Source organism: Mercenaria mercenaria, chromosome 2 (assembly GCF_021730395.1).
Source record: "Mercenaria mercenaria strain notata chromosome 2, MADL_Memer_1, whole genome shotgun sequence".
Lineage (NCBI taxonomy): Eukaryota > Metazoa > Mollusca > Bivalvia > Venerida > Veneridae > Mercenaria > Mercenaria mercenaria.
In genome coordinates this window covers 26,796,505-26,816,337 of record NC_069362.1, presented here as the reverse complement: position 1 = coordinate 26,816,337, position 19,833 = coordinate 26,796,505, and the positions used below count along the sequence as shown (strand labels likewise).

Sequence of the window (19,833 nt, the reverse complement as noted above, 5' to 3'; positions counted from 1 at the left end):
TTACCTAGTTTTTGACCCCACATGACCCAGTTTCAATCTTGACCTAGAAATTATCAAGACTAACATTCTGACCAAGTTTAATAAAGATTGGGTCACAAATGTGGCCTCTAGAGTGCTCACAAGGCAAATGTTGACGGACGCCGGACAATGACCGGTCACAATAGGTTACTTTGAGCACTTTGTGCTCTGGTGAGCTAAAAAGGTGTTTAAAAAAATGTTCTTTAAATCAGCCTCAAAAAGGTCTGTCTGCATGAAGCGATTATTTTTTTTTTACTTTAACTGCATTATACTGAAAGATTCATTAATTAGCAATAATTTAAGAAGTTTATAGCATACCTCCTATTGTGACATATGTCCCCGAGGCAACTGTAAAAAAGAAAACAGCATTAAATATTGAAACAATGACAACTTTCAACTTACTTTACTTTAGAAATAATTTATAGCAAAAAGAGTGTTTTAACACTTATTTATGCACGATGGGTGGTTATTTCTCGGGTGTAATAATTTCATGAGGGCGCATCCCGAGTGAAATTATTTGTATGACGTATTACCTCCCTAGTGTATAAATAGTGCTAATATATGGTTTTGGTATAAATTATTTCGATTCTAATATGCCCTTAATCTAAAACAGTAGATAAAATATAGTAGCGCTCTTTCTTGGTCGCAACAAAAACATTGACGTCACCACATGTTAACATGACATCATTCTAGCATAAGTGTGTTTTAACAGAGAGGAGTATATTAGAATGTATGGTATTTCATGACTCCTTAACAGTTTGACACATCAGCATCAGGCTTTCTATAGATGATAATTTTATCATTACTTCATACTGCTTATATGGTAACTGATAAATGATGAACAATTTGATGCTGTCTTTCTATTTCATCTTGCTGATTTTAAATAAATAAGTTTTCATTAATTAACATTATGAAAAATCAGATAAGCAAAATTTGGAAAACAAAATAAACTAAAAGTGTAAGACCTCCTTCTTATAGTATGCTACAGAAAGTGTGACTTTAACCCTTAGTCTGCTAAAATTCTATAATGAACTTGTCCATCTTTCTATTTTTGAAGAACCATTAATTGTTAAAAGGGGTGCTTACCTTAAAGATACTGACTGAATGGTAAACAGTGCAGATTTTGATCAGGCTGCATGGATGTGCAGGCTGATCAAGATCTACAGTGGTCGCAAAGGCAGATCCAGCATGATAATTTAAGGGTTAAATGTTATACTTACGCTGGAAAATAGTTTTCCTTATATCAGATACAAGATCAATGGATGCCTGGTCTTCTCCAGCAAGTCTGAGAAAATTCTCAGCCTGAAATGCTGTCCCTACATCATAGGCCAATCTGTTTTGCTCACTGGTCAATGCTTCTGTACTTGCACCTGAAAATTTCCATAAAATATCTTATTATACACTTATGAATTTTCTGTCTGAAATACAGCTGCATGTATTTCACTAACAAAACAATATTCTGTATTCAAATTATATATAGTATAACTCAACTCTAAGCGGATACGAAAAAATATTCAATGGTTGGACTACTTGCTTTAGTTGTGATGTCAAATATGGTATCAGAAATTATATAATGACTTTCAATTTGTCAAAACATTTATAATCTCAAATGAGTTTTCTGTTGTTATTTTTTTTTTTTTTGTTAACTTCACAAAAATACAAAGACTTTCCAGCTTTTCATTTGGAGGAGGACCCCAGAAGTCCCTCGGGGCATTATTTAGTCATGAGCTGTCACCTCACACAAAGAATTCTATGCCACAAGTAAGGCTTAAACCAATATCGGAAAGGGGCAAGTCTTATAGTGATCTGAAGTCAGTGTCCTTAACCACTCAGCCAAAGGCCCCCTAGTTTTCTGTCATATTTATCTGAAGTTATAGCAAGTTTGACTAACATAACACTAAAAATAATCATATATGTACCATATTTTCCCGTATTAACGCCCCCGGGGGCGTTACATTTTTCAAAGAGGGGGCGTTTATTTGAGGTAAAAAAATAAAAATTGAAAATTTTTACAAAACTTAAAAACATCGTTCAAACTAGCTGTAAAGTGTTTCTGTGTTGTTTAATCCCCCCAAAACGTAATTATTTGGCATCCAATTTAATGCAGTGTGTCTTTTATGCATTTAAATACGGTATCGATACCTCGTGTATTTTGACACGTTCGCGACACTACACATTACGTCATGACCCAAACAGCTGTGTACTCCGATAACATTTTCGTTAGTACATGCGGGTAGCTAATAGCGCAATACACAATGTCAATGGTTTGACATGCTGCTTGTATTTACCGTTTAATTTTCTGTTTGATGATTGGATACGTACCGTACTTAGTACAAATGTTTTGGACTTACCGTACATAGACTGTTTAAAAGTGTGTTTAATTTTTAATACATTGGACTTTAGTATTGTAAATTACTTATTACATGGACTTATAAAAATGAGGTTGGTGATTTTTTTCCCATTCTTGTTGACTTTTTTTCCCCTCCAAAATGGGTGGGGGGCGTTAATTAGAGGTGGGGGGGGCCCTTAATTCGGGAAAATACGGTATATAATAAAAGTGTCATTTAAACAGTATTTAATTAAGAAACAACTTATAGCAAAACTGTGTTTTAACACTATTTCATGATGAGCAGTTATACACTGGGCGTAATATTTTCAAGAGGGCATATATGTACCATATTTTCCCGTATTAACGCCCCCGGGGGCGTTACATTTTCCAAAGAGGGGGCGTTTATTTGAGGTAAAAAAATAAAAATTGAAAATTTTTACAAAACTTAAAAACATCGTTCAAACTAGCTGTAAAGTGTTTCTGTGTTGTTTAATCCCCCCAAAACGTAATTATTTGGCATCCAATTTAATGCAGTGTGTCTTTTATGCATTTAAATACGGTATCGATACCTCGTGTATTTTGACACGCTCGCGACACTACACATTACGTCATGACCCAAACAGCTGTGTACTCCGATAACATTTTCGTTAGTACATGCGGGTAGCTAATAGCGCAATACACAATGTCAGTGGTTTGACATGCTGCTTGTATTTACCGTTTAATTTTCTGTTTGATGATTGGATACGTACCGTACTTAGTACAAATGTTTTGGACTTACCGTACATAGACTGTTTAAAAGTGTGTTTAATTTTTAATACATTGGACTTTAGTACTGTAAATTACTTATTACATGGACTTATAAAAATGAGGTTGGTGATTTTTTTCCCATTCTTGTTGACTTTTTTTCCCCTCCAAAATGGGTGGGGGGCGTTAATTAGAGGGGGGGGGGGCCTTAATTTGGGAAAATACGGTATATAATAAAAGTGTCATTTAAACAGTATTTAATTAAGAAACAACTTATAGCAAAACTGTGTTTTAACACTATTTCATGATGAGCAGTTATACACTGGGCGTAATATTTTCACGAGGGCAAAACTTATTTCATATGACATAAAAGGCCCAAGTGCATAAAAGTGTTAAAACACGGTTCTGCTATAAAATTATTTTGATTCTAATTTATCTTTTATTGTAAAATTTAGATAAAATATGATAGAACTGTTTATAGGTGCACATATGGTGCCAAATGGTAGGACGTTACGCTCCTTTGTTTATATTATATATATTGCTTTCAGGTTACTCAAACCTTACAAGTGACCGACATTGCCAATCTTGTCAAACCTATCCCATATCAAACTTCAACTGACTGACCAGCATCTAAAACTTTGATTTATGAGAAAATATTAAAGATTAATGTTGAGTGTTTCTACAACATTTATGGTCTAGTATCAGCTCTATACCAAAGTGAATTATTTAATTCTGTTTGATCACAAATTTAAGCTGAACCTAGATGGATGGATGACCATTCCCATTTTGGCCAATTTTTGACAAATCAGGTTATAATAAATTAAAGCATTCATTAATTTTTACACAAATTTTGCTCATTTGCAGCAACCCTTACTAATATAATCGTCATTAACCCTTACCTTGCTAAATTTCTATAATGAACTTGTCCATCTTCCATTTTAGACGGTACCATTAACTGTTAAAAGGGGTGCTGGCTGAATAGCAAACAGTGCAGATCATGATCATACTGCATGGATGTGCAGGGTGATCATGATCTACACTGGTTGCAAAGGCAAAACCAATCATGTCCAGCATGGTAAGGGTTAATAATTAATCTGAGTTCCTATATCAACCTTAGAGGCAATTCTAAGAGAATGAATTAAGTCAGGTAAGAAAAATCTGCTCAGATGAGTTCTTTCCCATTTTCAATTTTACAATGCGTATCAGGTAACTACAAGTGTAAAAACAGGCGTCCCTAAACTTCAACATAGTTATGTAACTCTCCGTACACCTAACACTTAAGACATTGTAAAATGTCACATATAAAGGGCCAGTGAAAGTCACTGAAACATAACAATTTCCAACACAAAACTAGGCTTGGCACTGATCACTCCTGCAAAGTTTGGTCAGATTCCTGCTAGTAGTATAGAAGAAGTAGCACAGACATCAAAAAAATGACAAAACAAGTGTCAAAACTCCACTGAAAATCATAAAGCAAACACATGCCAATGATATACACAAGTACACTCATGATGCTTGGTAAAATTCAGCCTAATGATATATGGCAAGTAGTGTATAAACACTGAAAAATATAACAAATCAAGGGCCATAACTCCACTGATAATCACTGAACCAGAACAAGTCAATGACATACTTAACTATGCTTGAAACTGAGAACTCTTATAAGGTTAGCTGGAAATCTTACTAGTGGTGTTGAAGAAGTACCAAAAACATAATAAAATATGAGAAATAAAGGGCTATTATTCCACTGAAAATCACTGAAATGGAACAGGCTGACGTTATGCACAATAAGACTGCACTGATCAATCCTGTAAGGTTTGATGCCAAACTTACAAAATACACCCTTTACAGCTAATTCATTTTTACTTTTAAAATACTGTACTCAATATACTCAATGACCAGATTTATAGTTGTCAATTTTGAGAATTTTGATTAATTTAAGGGCTATAACTCCAGAGAGACTAAGACTATCTTCCTGTTTATCAAATCTGGCCAAGAAAAAACATTCTGAATATGCCAATAAACATTCTAACTAAGTTTGTGGAAATGAAATGCTTAAGTTCAAAATCTGAAACTGTCAATTTTCGCAATTTTTAGTAATTCAGGAGCCATAACTAAAGATTGATTGGTTACTGAACTACTCAAGTAAGACAGTAGACACTGTTAATTTTTACAATTTTGGTTAATTCAAGGTCTATAACTGTAGAGATACTGATTTGAACTGGATTGTTATCAATCATGCACTAGATTTTATAGAGAGATTCACTCTGTATAAATTTTGTTTAGTTTTGAAAAAAAAAGTACTCTAATTATTGAGCAAACACCGTCAATTTTGGCAATTTGACCAATTAAAGGGTAATTACTCTGGAGATACCTGCCTGAACTGGCTGGTTATCAAATTTGTTCTAGATTTTATAGTGACAAATCTTCTGTGTAAGTATGGTTGACATCAAAAAAGAATTACTCTTGTTATTGTGCGGACACTGTCAATTGGGCAACACTGACCAATTCAAGGGCCATAACTGCTGGTTATCAAATTTGGCTAGATTTTGTAGTAATGCATCTTCTGTATATGTACGGTTAACATCAAAGAAACAAGAGAGTCATGATGACCCTGGATCGCTCACCTGAGTAATATGAGCTACATGTTTCAAATGTCAAACTGATGATTTTTAGAAACTTTTTGGAAGATTTTCCGATGTACAATAAAGTAACCCCTGGGGTGGGGCCAATTTTACCCCGGGGTCATGATTTGAACAAAGTTTGCAGAAGTCTACTAGGCAATGTTACATATCAAATATCTAAGATCCAGGCCTTCTGGTTTATTTTAAGCAAATTTATGAAGATTTCCCTATGTACAATCAAGTAACCCCTGGGGCTGGGTCAATTTGACCCTGGGGGGGGGGGGGGGGGGGGTCAAGATTTGAACAAATTTTGTAGAGGTCCACTAGGCAATGCTACATGTGAAATATCTAAGATCTAGGCCTTCTGGTTTATTTTTAGAAAATTTTTGAAGATTTTCCTATGTAAAATCAAGTGACCCCTGGGGCGGGGTCAATTTCGACCCTGGGGGTCATGATTTAAACATTTTTTGTAGAGGTCCACTAGGCAATGCTACATGTCAAATATCTTAGCTCTAGGCCTCTGGTTTATTTTTAGAGAATTTTTGAAGATTTTCCTATATAAAATCAAGTGACCCCTGGGGCAGGGTCAATTTTGACCTCGGGGGTCATGATTTGAATAAATTTTGTAGAGGTCCACTAGGCAATGCTACATGTGAAATATCTAAGCTCTAGGCCTTCTGGTTTATTTAAACCCGGGGTTCATGATTTGTATAAATTTTGTAGAGGTCCACTAGGCAATGCTACATGTGAAATATCGAAGCTCTAGGCCTTCTGATTTATTTTTAGAAAATTTTTGAAGATTTTCCTATGTAAAATCAAGTGACCCCTGAAGCGGGGCCAATTTTACCCGGGGGGGGGGGGGGGGGGGGTCATGATTTGAACAAAGTTTGTAGAAGTCTACTAGGCAATGTTACATATCAAATATCTAAGATCTAGGCCTTCTGGTTTATTTTTAGCAAATTTATGAAGATTTCCTTATGTACAATCAAGTAACCCTGGGTCTGGGGTCAATTTGACCCTGGGGAGGGGGGGGGGGGGTCAAGATTTGAACAAATTTTGTAGAGGTCCACTAGGCAATGCTGGTTTTTTTTTAGAAAATTTTGAAGATTTTTCTATGTACAATCAAGTAAGCCCATAGGGAGGGGTCAATTTGATCCCGGGGGTCATGATTTGAACAAATTTTGTGGAAGTCTACTAGGCAATGCTGCATGTCAAATATCTAAGATCTAGGCCTTCTGATTTATTTTTAGAAGTTTTTGAAGATTTTCCTTTGTAAAATTAAGTGACCCCTGGGGGGTCATGTTTTGAAAAAATTTTGTAGAGGTCCACTAGGCAATGCTACATGTCAAATATCTAAGATCTAGGCCTTCTGGTTTATTTTTAGAAAAATTTGAAGATTTTTCTATGTACAATCAAGTAACCTCATGGGGCTGGGTCAATCTGACCCCGGGGGTCATGATTTGAACAAATTTTGTAGAGGTCTACTAGGCAATGCTACATGTGAAATAACTAAGCTCTAGGCTTCTGGTTTATTTTTAGAATTTTTTTGAAAATTTTCTATGTAAAATCAAGTGACCCCTGGGGTGGGGTCAATTTTGACCCGGGGGTCATGATTTGAACAATTTTGTAGAGGTCCACTAGGCAATGCTACATGTCAAATATCTAAGCTCTAGGCCTTCTGGTTTATTTTTTTTTAAATTTTTGAAGATTTTCCTATAGAAATCTATGTAAAATCAAATGACCCCTGAGGCGGGGTCAATTTTTTACCCCGGGGTCATGTTTTGAATAACTTTAGTAGAGGTCCACTAGGCAATGCTACATGTCAAATATCTAAGCTCTAGGGCTTCTGGTTTTTGAGAAGAAGATTTTTTAAGATTTTCCTATGTAAAATCAAGTGACCCATGGGGCGGGATCAATTTTGACCCCGGGGTCATGAGAGAGGTCCACTAGGCAATGCTTTACATCAAATATCTAAGCTCTAGGCCTTCTGGTTTTTGAGAAGAAGATTTTTAAAGTTTTTCCTTTCGGCTGCCATGGCAACCAGAGTTCTGCATGGAATTCAATTCTTTGAACAATTTTTGTAGAGCTTCAACCAAGGAACATTCCTGTGAAGTTTGGATGAAACATGTTTGTTTTGATGCATTTGCAATAGCGTGCGAGTGGTGAAATTTCGCATAACAAGGTGGAACACAGTTTTCAGCAATTGTTTATCTTTATTTCTTTACAAATGGCATTCATTTTCAAAGGGAGACAACTGTTCCTGATTATTTTAAGTACAAATGGCATTCATTTTCGAAGGGAAACAACTTTTTCCGATTATTTAAAGTAATCTTTGAGAAAAAGTTGTCTCCCTTTGAAAATGAATGCCATTTGTAAAGAAAAAAAGATAAACAATTGCTGAAAACTATGTTCCACCTTGTTACGTGAAATTTCACCACTCGCACGCTATTGCAAATGCATCAAAACAAACATGTGTAACAGTTCTTTGAAAATGGTGAGTTTTTAAAGGCGTTTAACTGTCCGTAAGTGGAGCCCCTTTAGGCAGCCCTTTTCCGGAATTCAATGTTTATATCAGTATACTGACACTTGTTTCGTAAAGTAATATACATGTTTTACATGCTGTTCAATTTTCATGTCAAACAACTCTTTCTTTCTATGATTTGTTGTTGTTTGATTTTTGTTTCTCAAGGCCTCCATCGAAACCTTAAACAATAGATGTCAGAGAAAATCAAAGCCTTGAGATGTCTGATGGTTGCGGGTTTTGCTAGAGTTATTTTCATTTTAAATGCCAATCTATAAATATACATGTATAAGAAACAAATACTAATGTGCCTCATATCTAAGATAAACACTGCCTGACCTTACATGAACAGCTGGAAGTCAGTGATGTAACCATGGGCTGGAATACCTAATCATTGACTGATCTTATATAATCTAAATGGCCAGAGTGAATGGACAGAGGATGAATAAGAACTGCTTGATCATTGATAATTCATCTGCACTGTTCATGAATGGGACTACTTTGTGTAGCACATGAACAAATTCCTTTGGATCTGATTTGGAATCAAATAAAGATGCTACATGATTGTCAGAAATACACTTAACTTTGGTAGCGGGATAAACCCGCAACCAAAAATGCTAACAAAAAAAAGTGAGTGCTACGATATGAAGTTACCTATTCCTATCACCATGAGATATATCCTTGGACCGGATGACTCTCGGAATACATTTGCCTTCTGTATAGCCAAAGCAGAATTCTCGACAGATCCTGTAAGGAACAGCACCACAATAACAGGACCACTTGTTGAAGAACTGGTGATTCGTGCCGCCACTGTAGTGAAAATGTTGGCAACATTACGTTCATCATTATTGGCAGCGGTCAGTGAAAGCCTATCTATGCCATTGAATAAAGTTGTCTCGGTTGTGTAGACATCAACAGCAAAGTTCTGACCTGTCGACGCCCCATACAGGAACACTGAAGCACGTGCTTTGCCTTGTCCAATTACAAAACTGAAATGTGAATATGTCCAGTATGGATTAAAAATACTAAAGTAAACAAGAGCTGTCTCCATAGGATGACACATGCCCCCGATGGCACTTTGAATGAATAGTTATGGCCAATGTTAGAGTTTAGGACCTTTGACCTACAGAGCTGGGTCTTGCGCGCGACACATTGTCTTACTGTGTCACACATTCATGCATAGTTATTTTAAAATCCATGCATGAATGACAAAGATAAGGACCGGACATGCCAATCAATGCACTATCATGAAAAATGATCTTTAACGTCTAAGTGTGACCTTGACCTTTGAGCTACGGACCTGGGTCTTGCGCACTGCACGTCGTCTTACTGTGGTACACATTCATGCCAAGTTATTTGAAAATCCATCCATCGATGACAAAGATATGGACCGGACACGCCCATCAATGCACTATCCTTTAACATCTAAGTGTGACCTTGACCTTTGAGCTACGGACCTGGGTCTTACGCACTGCATGTCGTCTTACTGTGGTACACATTCATGCCAAGTTATTTGAAAATCCATCCATCGATGACAAAGATATGGACCGGACACGCCCATCAATGCACTATCCTTTAACGTCTAAGTGTGACCTTGACCTTTGAGCTACGGACCTGGGTCTTGCGCACTGCACGTCGCCTTACTGTGGTACACATTCATGCCAAGTTATTTGAAAATCCATCCATCGATGACAAAGATATGGACCGGACACGAAAATTGCGGACAGACCGACTGACTGACAGACCGACAGACTGACAGACCGACAGACAGTTCAAAAACTATATGCCTCCCTTCGGGGGCATAAAAAATGAGCTGCGCCATGAGAAAACCAACATAGTGTGTCTGCGATCAGCATGGATCCAGACTAGCCTGTGCATCTACACAGTCTGGTCAGGATCCATGCTGTTTGCTTTCAAAGCCTATTACAACTAGAGCTACTTTTGAGAAAAGCGCATGTCTCTCACAACTGCCTAATCATCTAAACACTAAGTCAGTGTTTTTATACTGTTTAGTCACAACAAATACACATTTGAAGAGTAAAGTGGCTGATTTTCAGTAATTCAAGGGCCATAATTCTGAAGTGTCTATGCCAATTTTGCTAGTTATCGAACCTGGGAGAAGATTATGGTCATACACATTTTGTTTAAGTTTGGTGAAGATCGGATAAAACATGTTTGACTTGGAGTGCGGACAAGATGAATGGTTTTTGGTGCATGTTTGAGAATGAAGACTTCAGCATTTTTATGAGTCTAGGTGATTCATTAGTTATTGTCAAGGGGTATAATTCCGAAGTGTCTTAACCGATTTGGCTAGTTATCGAACTTGGCCAAGGCCTTATTTGCAAACACATTTTGTTCGAGTTTGGTGAAGATCGGATACGAAATGTTTGACTTAGAGTGCAGACAAGATGAATGGTTTTTGGTGCATGTTTGAGAATGAAGACTTCAGCATTTTTATGCATCTAGGTGATTCATAAATTATTGTCAAGGGCCATAATTCCGAAGTGTCTTGGCAGATTTAGCTAGTTATCGAACTTGGCTGGGGTCTTATGGTCAAACACATTTTGTTCAAGTTTGGTGAAGATCGGATGAGAAATGTTCGACTAAGAGTGCGGACAAGCTTTGTGACAGACACACACACAGACAGACAGACTGGAGTAAATCAATATGTCTCCCACACCACTGTGTGGTGGGAGACATAATTAGAAAAACCATTAGCGAACAACATGGACTCTGACCAGACTGCACGGATGCACAGGCTGGTCTGGATCCATGCTGGTCGCAAATGCACTATTTTGGTTTTCTCAAGGTGCGGCTCAAATAATAATTTCCTTTCATACAGCATATCATTATAAATGTAACTGTGAGTACAAAGATACTCTGTTGCTTCTATGTAAATCATTTTTCATGTGATGATGGGTTATAACAAGAGGAATATCGATTTTATTTCAATACATTCTATTTTTTGGCTCTTGCTGTATGTGCAGCCACACAGAACTTTTGATAAATTATTTGAAAATCATTCTAGAAACATCTATGCTAAATTTCATCAACTCCTATCAAATTGTTTCAGAGGTGTCATCTGAAAACAGTGTTAACAGACAAATGACAACAGATCAAAATAGCTCACCTTGAGCACCCTGAAATCTGGTGTGCTAAATATAACAAAAGCCTCAAGGTGAAATAATTCATAAACTGTCTGTTTATTTCATATCAATTCAATGAAAATGTATGAATTCAACACATCAAATTTAAACCGACATATTTGTTTTTTTTGCCAAATGACAGAACAGTAACTGTTCTGCTCTGCATGAATTTGTAATAGTTATAGTATGTGTGAGAGTGTGTTACCAGGATATATCAGAGCTAGGGGTACATCAAGGGTATTTTTGTCTGCCCATATTGTTGAGGCCGGTAGGCCGAGACAGATATGTGCAGAGAAAAATACCGAGATGTACCCCTAGCTCTGATATATCCTCATAAGGCCTAAAAAGAAATATTCTTTGTTTCCGGTAACATGCTCAAAAAAATTAGGGTAGGTAGGTTGGAAAATATGGTTTTTTTTAACTTTTTTTTATTAAGGGAGATTTTTCGGAAATTATTTTTTTTGTCAAAAAATGATTATAAATAAGGGGGTTATGCCTTTAGAGCATCAGTAAGTTGATTTCTAACATCACTGGCCATGTTTAAAGCATAAAAAGTGCAGTTTTGCATCTTTTTGTTAAAAAAATGAAAAAAAAATTCTCCAAGGCCATAAAAACATTTAGGGTTGGGCCAAAAATTTAGTGTAGGTCGGGATACCGGAAACAAACAACTTTTTTTTTACGCCTAACACACAAGCATTACATATTATAACTGTTTTATCGCATAGTTTTATCATTAAAATTTACATATCATTTTCATTTAAATTTGTTTATTATTATTTTTACTCTTTTGATTCCCTTTCTGCGCCTCGCTGACTGAAACACTAAAACTTCTGTTTAAGAAAATGTGTTCCCCAGATAAAAGTATCCAACAGATTTCTGCATTGGTTTTAAATCTTTGCATTTCATTGGCCAAACATATTGTAAAACTTGTTGTTTTGTTTGTAAAAAAAAAATCAAACTGAGAAATCTCAGAATTTCATATATTCCATGTATTTCTGAATTTGGCGATAACTATTGAGTTTTTGAAATATACTAGTTTATTTATTCTTTTACTTTAAATGTAGGTGTTTGTGATAATTCTTTCTCTGTGAACTGTAAATTGGAGCTAAAATCATCTTTTCTTTGAAAGGGAAAAATTATACTCCCTTGATAGGACCTCAATAGAGAAAAAGTGTTTTGATATATATAACAGTTTTACTGTGCCGATATAATATCGCAACAGTTTTTTTTCTAATGAAACTCTATAGAGATTTCTGTGTTGATATATATCGTAACAGTTTTGTAAAATATCAGCACAGATTTTGTAGTAAAAATGTGTGTTACCATGTTTAACATACTGCAAAGATCAAAGGAAAACTGCCGCACTATGCGATAATATGCCATACAGTGGCATCTACATAATTATGCTAACACTTACGTCTGCAGTATGTTCTTCATGAATCGTTTGCTTATATCTAAATCCTGGGGTAAGATTGCTTCATCCAAGAGAAAGTATATATCCATTTGTACATCATCCTTCTCAACTACAATAAAGGAAAGTGAATAAATTTGAGTAATCCCTAGTAATAAGAATTAATACAACATTTTTCCTGTGAGGTGAAATTACACTAACTTGGCTCCTATGTATAGTAACTTTAACTGAACCAAACTTTCATCCATTCCTGGCTAATTAAATCAATATTTCACATTACTCAAAATGAATTTTCACACTATACTTGGCAACCAAAATTAAATAAAATTTCACATTACTCAAAATAAATTTTCATATTATTCTTGGTAACTTAAATTGAATAAAAGTTCACATTATTATTGTTAACTGAAAATAAATATACATATTGGCAACCAAATTCAAGTAAATTTTCACATATTTGTTGACTGAAAATAAATTTTACATTATCCATGGCAGTGAAAAGTAGAATTGTAAGACCAGACTGTAGATTTGATGCCTACATCTCAGAACAATTTAACATTATGAGGCACTATTTCACTAATTATTCCCTATTTTGTGATGTCAAACATTAATTTACGAATATCATTCATGGAGATTACAAATTCATTTTGTACTCGTAAATCATTTATTCTTTAAGGATATCACAAATTCATCTTGTATATTAATTACTTTTGGATATTATTAAATACATTTAACAATATCTCGAAACAATTTACAGACATCTATAGTTCAATAATCTGATATCTTAAAATCAGTTCTATATCGTGATATTCTGAGTTAAATTTAATTGTTTTTTCAAATCTATTTTATGATATCCTTAAATTAATAATTACACCAATACAACAAAATGAAATTAAGATATCATTAAACAGAATTAAGGATATCACAAAATGAATTTTGGATATCACAATGTAGTGAATAAATAGTAAGACAACTCCCCAAGAAATAATGATATTAATGTCCTTAAAGTACAGGACTTGTATTAATTTCACTCACCTGTAGGAGGCACTTTGCTATCCAAGGTCTCTGAAAACCAAACATTTATACAAGTTAATTTTCTGCATACAATGTCAGGGAAAATCGAATAAACAAAGATTAAAATAAGTTAAATAAGCCCAAAAAAATAACAAATAACAAGAACTGTATGTAAAACATATACATGTATACCCCTCCACGATGGCCTGTCCTCGAGTTCAACTGAAAAACTCTAGGGTGGGGTAGGCTGTATGCTAATATAATTACTCCAAGTGACAATTTATTTATGTATTTGGGTTTTACGGCGCACCAACACAGTATAGGTTATATGACGCCAAACAGGACTACAAATTTTGGTTTCACATCTCATTAACATCGAAATAAAAACATGAGGCATGGAATCAAAATTTGCATACCTGCTGGAATCACAGAGTTACAGCAAAACCCAAGTGTTAAGACCCTATTAGTCGCCTCTTACGATCAAGTGACATACCAATCACAGGCTTGACCTTGGCAATAATTCACTGCTTTTGTCATGCTCATCATGCATGAGCATTTCAAGCTGGAAACCAGTCAACCCTGCCTCATAGCAGAGTAATTAAGAGTTCAGCTCTTCTATGAAGAAGGTATGATTAGTATTTACTAGAGTAACCCTTGTCTATGAGCTGAACTTGCACTGAGTGTGTGTTTGCGTAATTTTCAGCCTTCATTGTAACCTTGACATTTCACCGATAAGCCCTAAAAAGAAACAAGAATCATCTGTTGACCACAAACAATCAATTATCCAATTATCCTCGGAAGTTTGACAGGCCTCAAATGCCAAAGCATTTTTCAGTTATTGATTTGAAACCATTTTCTCAAGGTCACTGAGACTTTGACCTTTGATCAACTGACCCCAAAATGATAGGATTATTTATGGAACACAAACAATCATCTAAAAATGTTTGACAGCTGTATACCAAAGCACTCTCTAGCTCTTTTCAGTCTCAATCTTAATATTTGGCTTACTGTTATCCAAAAACAGTATAGCGGTCATTTACTGACACTCCTCAATCATCCTACCTAGTTAGACAAATATAGGCAAACACTTTCTTCAGCTTTTGACAGAAAAAGTTTTCAGTCTCAAGGTCAGTCATATTGAATTTAGACTTACTGCACCTTAAAATAAACAACAGCTGTTTAATGACAGTGAGCTTGTCTATTTGAGGCACTTCCACTTAATATTGGCTTACAAACTGAAGTTGAAACAGGGGCATAATTTTACTAGAATGTAAGCCAGAGTTATGAAACTTGCCATGTCAGGTCATCCTATGATGAAACCTTCTTACATCCAAAACATTAACCTGAAATTCTAAAGTAAACAGGCATATTATTTTGACAAAATAAAAGCTTGCGTTATTGTTCCATCTCTCGAGATGGAATATTTTAGTTCGGTAAGTCACATTTGACTGAGCTACTGATATCAAAAGCTGCTGTAATTACAAGCTGGCCAATTAAACTCCTTGACCTTAGAAATAACCTCTGACGTTAAACTATTCTTTCCTAATTGAGGCAACTCTCTGACTGAACGCGTTCCATGGATTACATATTACTAAACCAGAGGATGATTGATTGCATGATTCTTTTATTTCCTCCATTCTTGAAGAATATAACATATGTACATTCAGTCGACCAGATAGACATGTATCAGCAAATTTAAATGTAAATAACTAAATATTATCATTCAAATGCATGGTTAATATGTGAAAACAAACCCCACTGCGACCCTCTAACTATGCGCAACAAATTCATGCATCGAATCGTAATGGAATGACCGGGTCAATGTCCATTGCCGTATTTACTCTACTGAAAGTGGTAACAGATTTAATTTGTTGTTGGATTTAACAATTTATGTTAAATAACTAGCGTAAATACTTACCTGACATTATTTGGCAGTATAAAACAGACATAATGCAACCAAAATTTTACAAGATGATCATTTTATATTTATATAGATGTGCCCTAGAAGGAACTTTTGCTATGCTTTAACTTGTATCCCTTGTTCTTTGAGGTCATACTATGATGCAGAAGGTATGTGTGAACATTTGCCAAAGTAATTTACAAAACTTAATGACACCATGCAAATTGATAAACATGTGACCACAATAACTGTATTTCAAAATGTTGAGCTAAAAAGGTCAACTACAGGCCAAAGGTAATCATTTTATGACATTTGATAACTATAGACTAAAGCATTCTCTAGTTACTAATTTGAAAGCAAATACTCTACCACCAGACTGACAAGCAAAACACCATAATATGAAAATTATTAAAAATTCAACACTGCTGCTTACATTATAACTGTCAAGTTAATTATCATATGACTTAGATTATGTGACGAAAACTATGTGGCCCTATGTAGGTCTACGTCTCCATGGGCTCCATAGGTAAAAGATATGTAACTGACAAAAGCAATCATCTAGTCCAACTGTGTTGTATGGGTAAAGGGTATGTAACTGACAATAACAAACATCTAGTCCTCCTGTGTTGTAAAGGTAAAAGGTATGTAACTGACAAGAACAGCATCTGCCCCTCTCCCTCTGTTGTATAGGTAAAAAGGTATGTAACATCTGGTCCCCCTGTGTTGTAAAGGTTAAAGGTATGTAACTGACAATAACAACATCTGCCCCTCTCCCTCTGTTGTATAGGTAAAAGGTATGTAACATTTGGTCCCCCTGCATTGTATAGGTAAAAGGTATGTAACTGACAATAATAAACATTTGGTTTCCCACCCCATGTTGTATTGGTAAAAGGTATGTTATTGACAATAACAAACATCTGGCCCCCCTGTCTGGTATAGGTAAAAGGTATGTAACTGACAATAACAAACGTCTGGCCCCCTTGTCTGCTATAGGTAAAAGGTATGTAACTGACAATAACAAGCATATGGTCCCCCTCTGTTGTATAGGTAAAAAGTATGTAACTGACAATAACAAACATCTTATCCTCCTGTGTTGTATAGGTAAAAGGTATGTAATTGACAATAGCAAACATCTGGTTTCCCTGTGTTGTACAGGTATAAGGGATGTAACTGACAATAACAAACATCTGGTCCCCCTTTGTTGTACATGTATAGGTAAAAGGTATGTAACTGACAATAACAATCATATGGTCCCCCTCTGTTGTATAGGTAAAAGGTATGTAACTGACAATAACAACATATGCCACCTCCCTCTGTTGTATAGGTAAAAGGTATGTAACTGACAATAACAAACATCTGGTCCTCCTGCATTGTATTGGTAAAAGCTATGTTACTGACAATAACAAACATCTGGTCGCCCTGTGCTGTAAAGGTAAAAGTTATGTAACTGACAATAAACATCTGAGGCATGACTACCTTTGCTCAAAATATCATATTACCCCATGTTTCTTTCAAGTGTATACATACTGTCGCATGCAAAGACATGATTCCCTTTGATGAACATAACCTGCAAAATTACTATTATTTGCAATTTTATTAAATCTTTTACAAATATTTGTAAACCATTCGAGGCAAAAAAGTTGCTTTATTCTATTCTCTAATCTTTTTCCACTTGTCTAGAAAGAAACATAAATTGCACATACGTCCACATATATCTTTCTGTATCTTCGTCTTAAGTTCTTCTGTTATTTCTGTGAAGATGTAAACAGAATCCACACTGGATGCTATAGTATTCAGTTCCGTTCTGTCAACCTTTTCTCCTATCCCTATTGCCACTGCATGAGCCCCAATTCCTTTGATATTACGAGCATTTGTATTCATTACCTCCAAGTCATCTGCCCTACCTGGAAATATATTCAAATATATTACTATGCATTAAAAATACCTTTCCCCATTGACACTTTACCCATGCTTCCCTGAGTATTTTATGATGTTACACCTGTGTACCAGTACCAAAATCTATGATCCCTAAAATTATCATCCGAAAACCATTTAACTGTCACTGTGACCTTGACCTTTGACCTACTGACCTCAAAGTTGAACTTGGCCTGTATTTTATAATGTTACACATGTGTACCAAAATTTATAATGCCACTGTTCTCAAATTGTCTCCATTATCAAATGGAAACAATTTAATTGTGACTTTGACCTTTGACCTCAGTCCTCATATTTACTGCCGTTAATCAGCAGGAAGACGCCGCTTGCAGTAGATTCCACATAGCAGTGTTGGTTAACGTCCATGGTCTTGAAAATTACAAGTACATGTAATAAATTCAAGTAAGTAGGTTTCCCGCAAAAAAATACTAATGTTCTCTGTCAGTCTTGAATACTATAAATGAACGAATATAGTATTTATTTTTAAGTCACTGCGGCATTAACTTCGAAATGCTGAACGGTCCAACCCTAAAATACCAGAGGTTTTGTAATTCCATTCGGCTAGAATCTAATGAAGTTAGACAAACAAACATAGCAGTATTCCCCAACTTTTGTAATTATGATCACAACGAAAGGATTTGAGCCATGCCATGGGAAAACCAACATAGTAGGTATGCGACCAGCATGGATCCAGACCAGCCTGCGCATCCGCGCAGTCTGGTCAGGATCCATGCTGTTCGCTAATAGTTTCTCCAATTCCAATAGGCTTTAAAAGCGAACAGCATGGAGCCTGACCAGACTGCGCGGATGCGCAGGCTGGTCTGGATCCATGCTGGTCGCATACCCACTATGTTGGTTTTCACATGGCACGGCTCATTTATCTATTTACGAGACCCATGCGTTCTTCAGTTTCTGATATTTCACATATCGAACCATAAAAGTAAGCAGGTATCTACTGACCATAGATAACAAAACATCGGACCGGGCATTCTTCAGTTACTGGGTCTCAAGATCACTGACACTGACCTTGACCTAATGACCCAAATGGTTTATCTGCTGTCAACAGATAAGTATTTTAGTTATCAAGTTTGACAATGTTAGGCTAAAGTACTCTCCTCTTAATGGTCGGATTGTTTTTCAATCTCAAATCAATATGACCATGATAGACCTTTAAACTACAGATGCCAGAAACGACTGAGTTCATCAACTGATCGTAGGCACGAGACTATGAAGTTTGGAGACTTTTCCAGTTACTTGTCTGAACCGGTTTTCTTTATAAAGTTCACCGTGACCTCAACCTTTGATCTTGTGACCCCTCAACAATAGGGGTCATCTACTGATCACAGGCAACTGACACAAGAATATCAATGCATTCTCCAGTTTTTGGTCTCAAATCACTGTGACCTAGTAGCATTAGGTTAACCACAATATGCCCAATGTGAGTGACCAAACAATTTATGGACAAAGTACGGTAACACATTGATCAACATCAGCAAAACAAGAGCTGTTTATAAAACACCTATGTCTCAATCATGGCAAGACAAGCGGGTATGTAATTGTGTATGCTGTGACCTTGACCTTTGACCAGATGGGGACTCAAAAACAACAGGGATCATCTTCCAACAATTAGCAAGCATCCTATGAAGGCTACAGGTAAAAGTTCTTTTGCAGAAACAATATGGGTAATTTACTGACCACATGTAATCATCCTAATATGAAGTTTTAAGTTTGTAGCGTTCTTTAAGTTATAGAGCAGAAACTTTTGTTTGACCATTTTCAGACCCAAGAATCTCCAGTCACTGACCTGAAACCAAATTGTGAAAGATAATGCATGTCACAATTAAATGTTCCAAACGGCTGCCTTTCATTAAACTGGTAATATTCAAATTGACTTTTCGCCAGTATATATTTTTCATTCAACAGTAATCTCTTTCTAAATACGTACATTGTCATTTGGTGATTTTGGAAAGATAAATAACAAGACCTGTATTTTAAGATGCTACACCTGTGTCCCAAAAATCATTTAAACCTGTCAAGCCTTTCGTAGGTCATTGCCCAGAAACCATGAAAACCAACGAACTGGCCGACCAACAAGCTCATTCCTATATACCCAGCCCCCCACCACCAAACTTCATTTGTGGGGGTAAAATAAGCTCACCAGGCAAATAAAAAAAATTATATTAAAAAGTAC

General features: G+C 35.9%; 1 protein-coding gene across 1 annotated transcript in view; it reads right to left on the bottom strand.

Annotated features, from left to right (window-relative positions):
* The window catches only part of LOC123562048 (uncharacterized), a 332,465-nt gene that overhangs the window by 283,172 nt on the left and 29,460 nt on the right, over nucleotides 1–19,833 (bottom strand). Inside the window, exons 9-14 of the mRNA XM_053524913.1 lie at nucleotides 17,411–17,611; nucleotides 13,829–13,858; nucleotides 12,800–12,905; nucleotides 8,891–9,225; nucleotides 1,239–1,388; nucleotides 337–366 (exon numbers count right to left, since the gene is read on the bottom strand). Of these exons, the coding sequence (XP_053380888.1) occupies nucleotides 337–366; nucleotides 1,239–1,388; nucleotides 8,891–9,225; nucleotides 12,800–12,905; nucleotides 13,829–13,858; nucleotides 17,411–17,611 (852 nt within the window). The remainder of the gene's footprint in view (nucleotides 1–336; nucleotides 367–1,238; nucleotides 1,389–8,890; nucleotides 9,226–12,799; nucleotides 12,906–13,828; nucleotides 13,859–17,410; nucleotides 17,612–19,833) is intronic.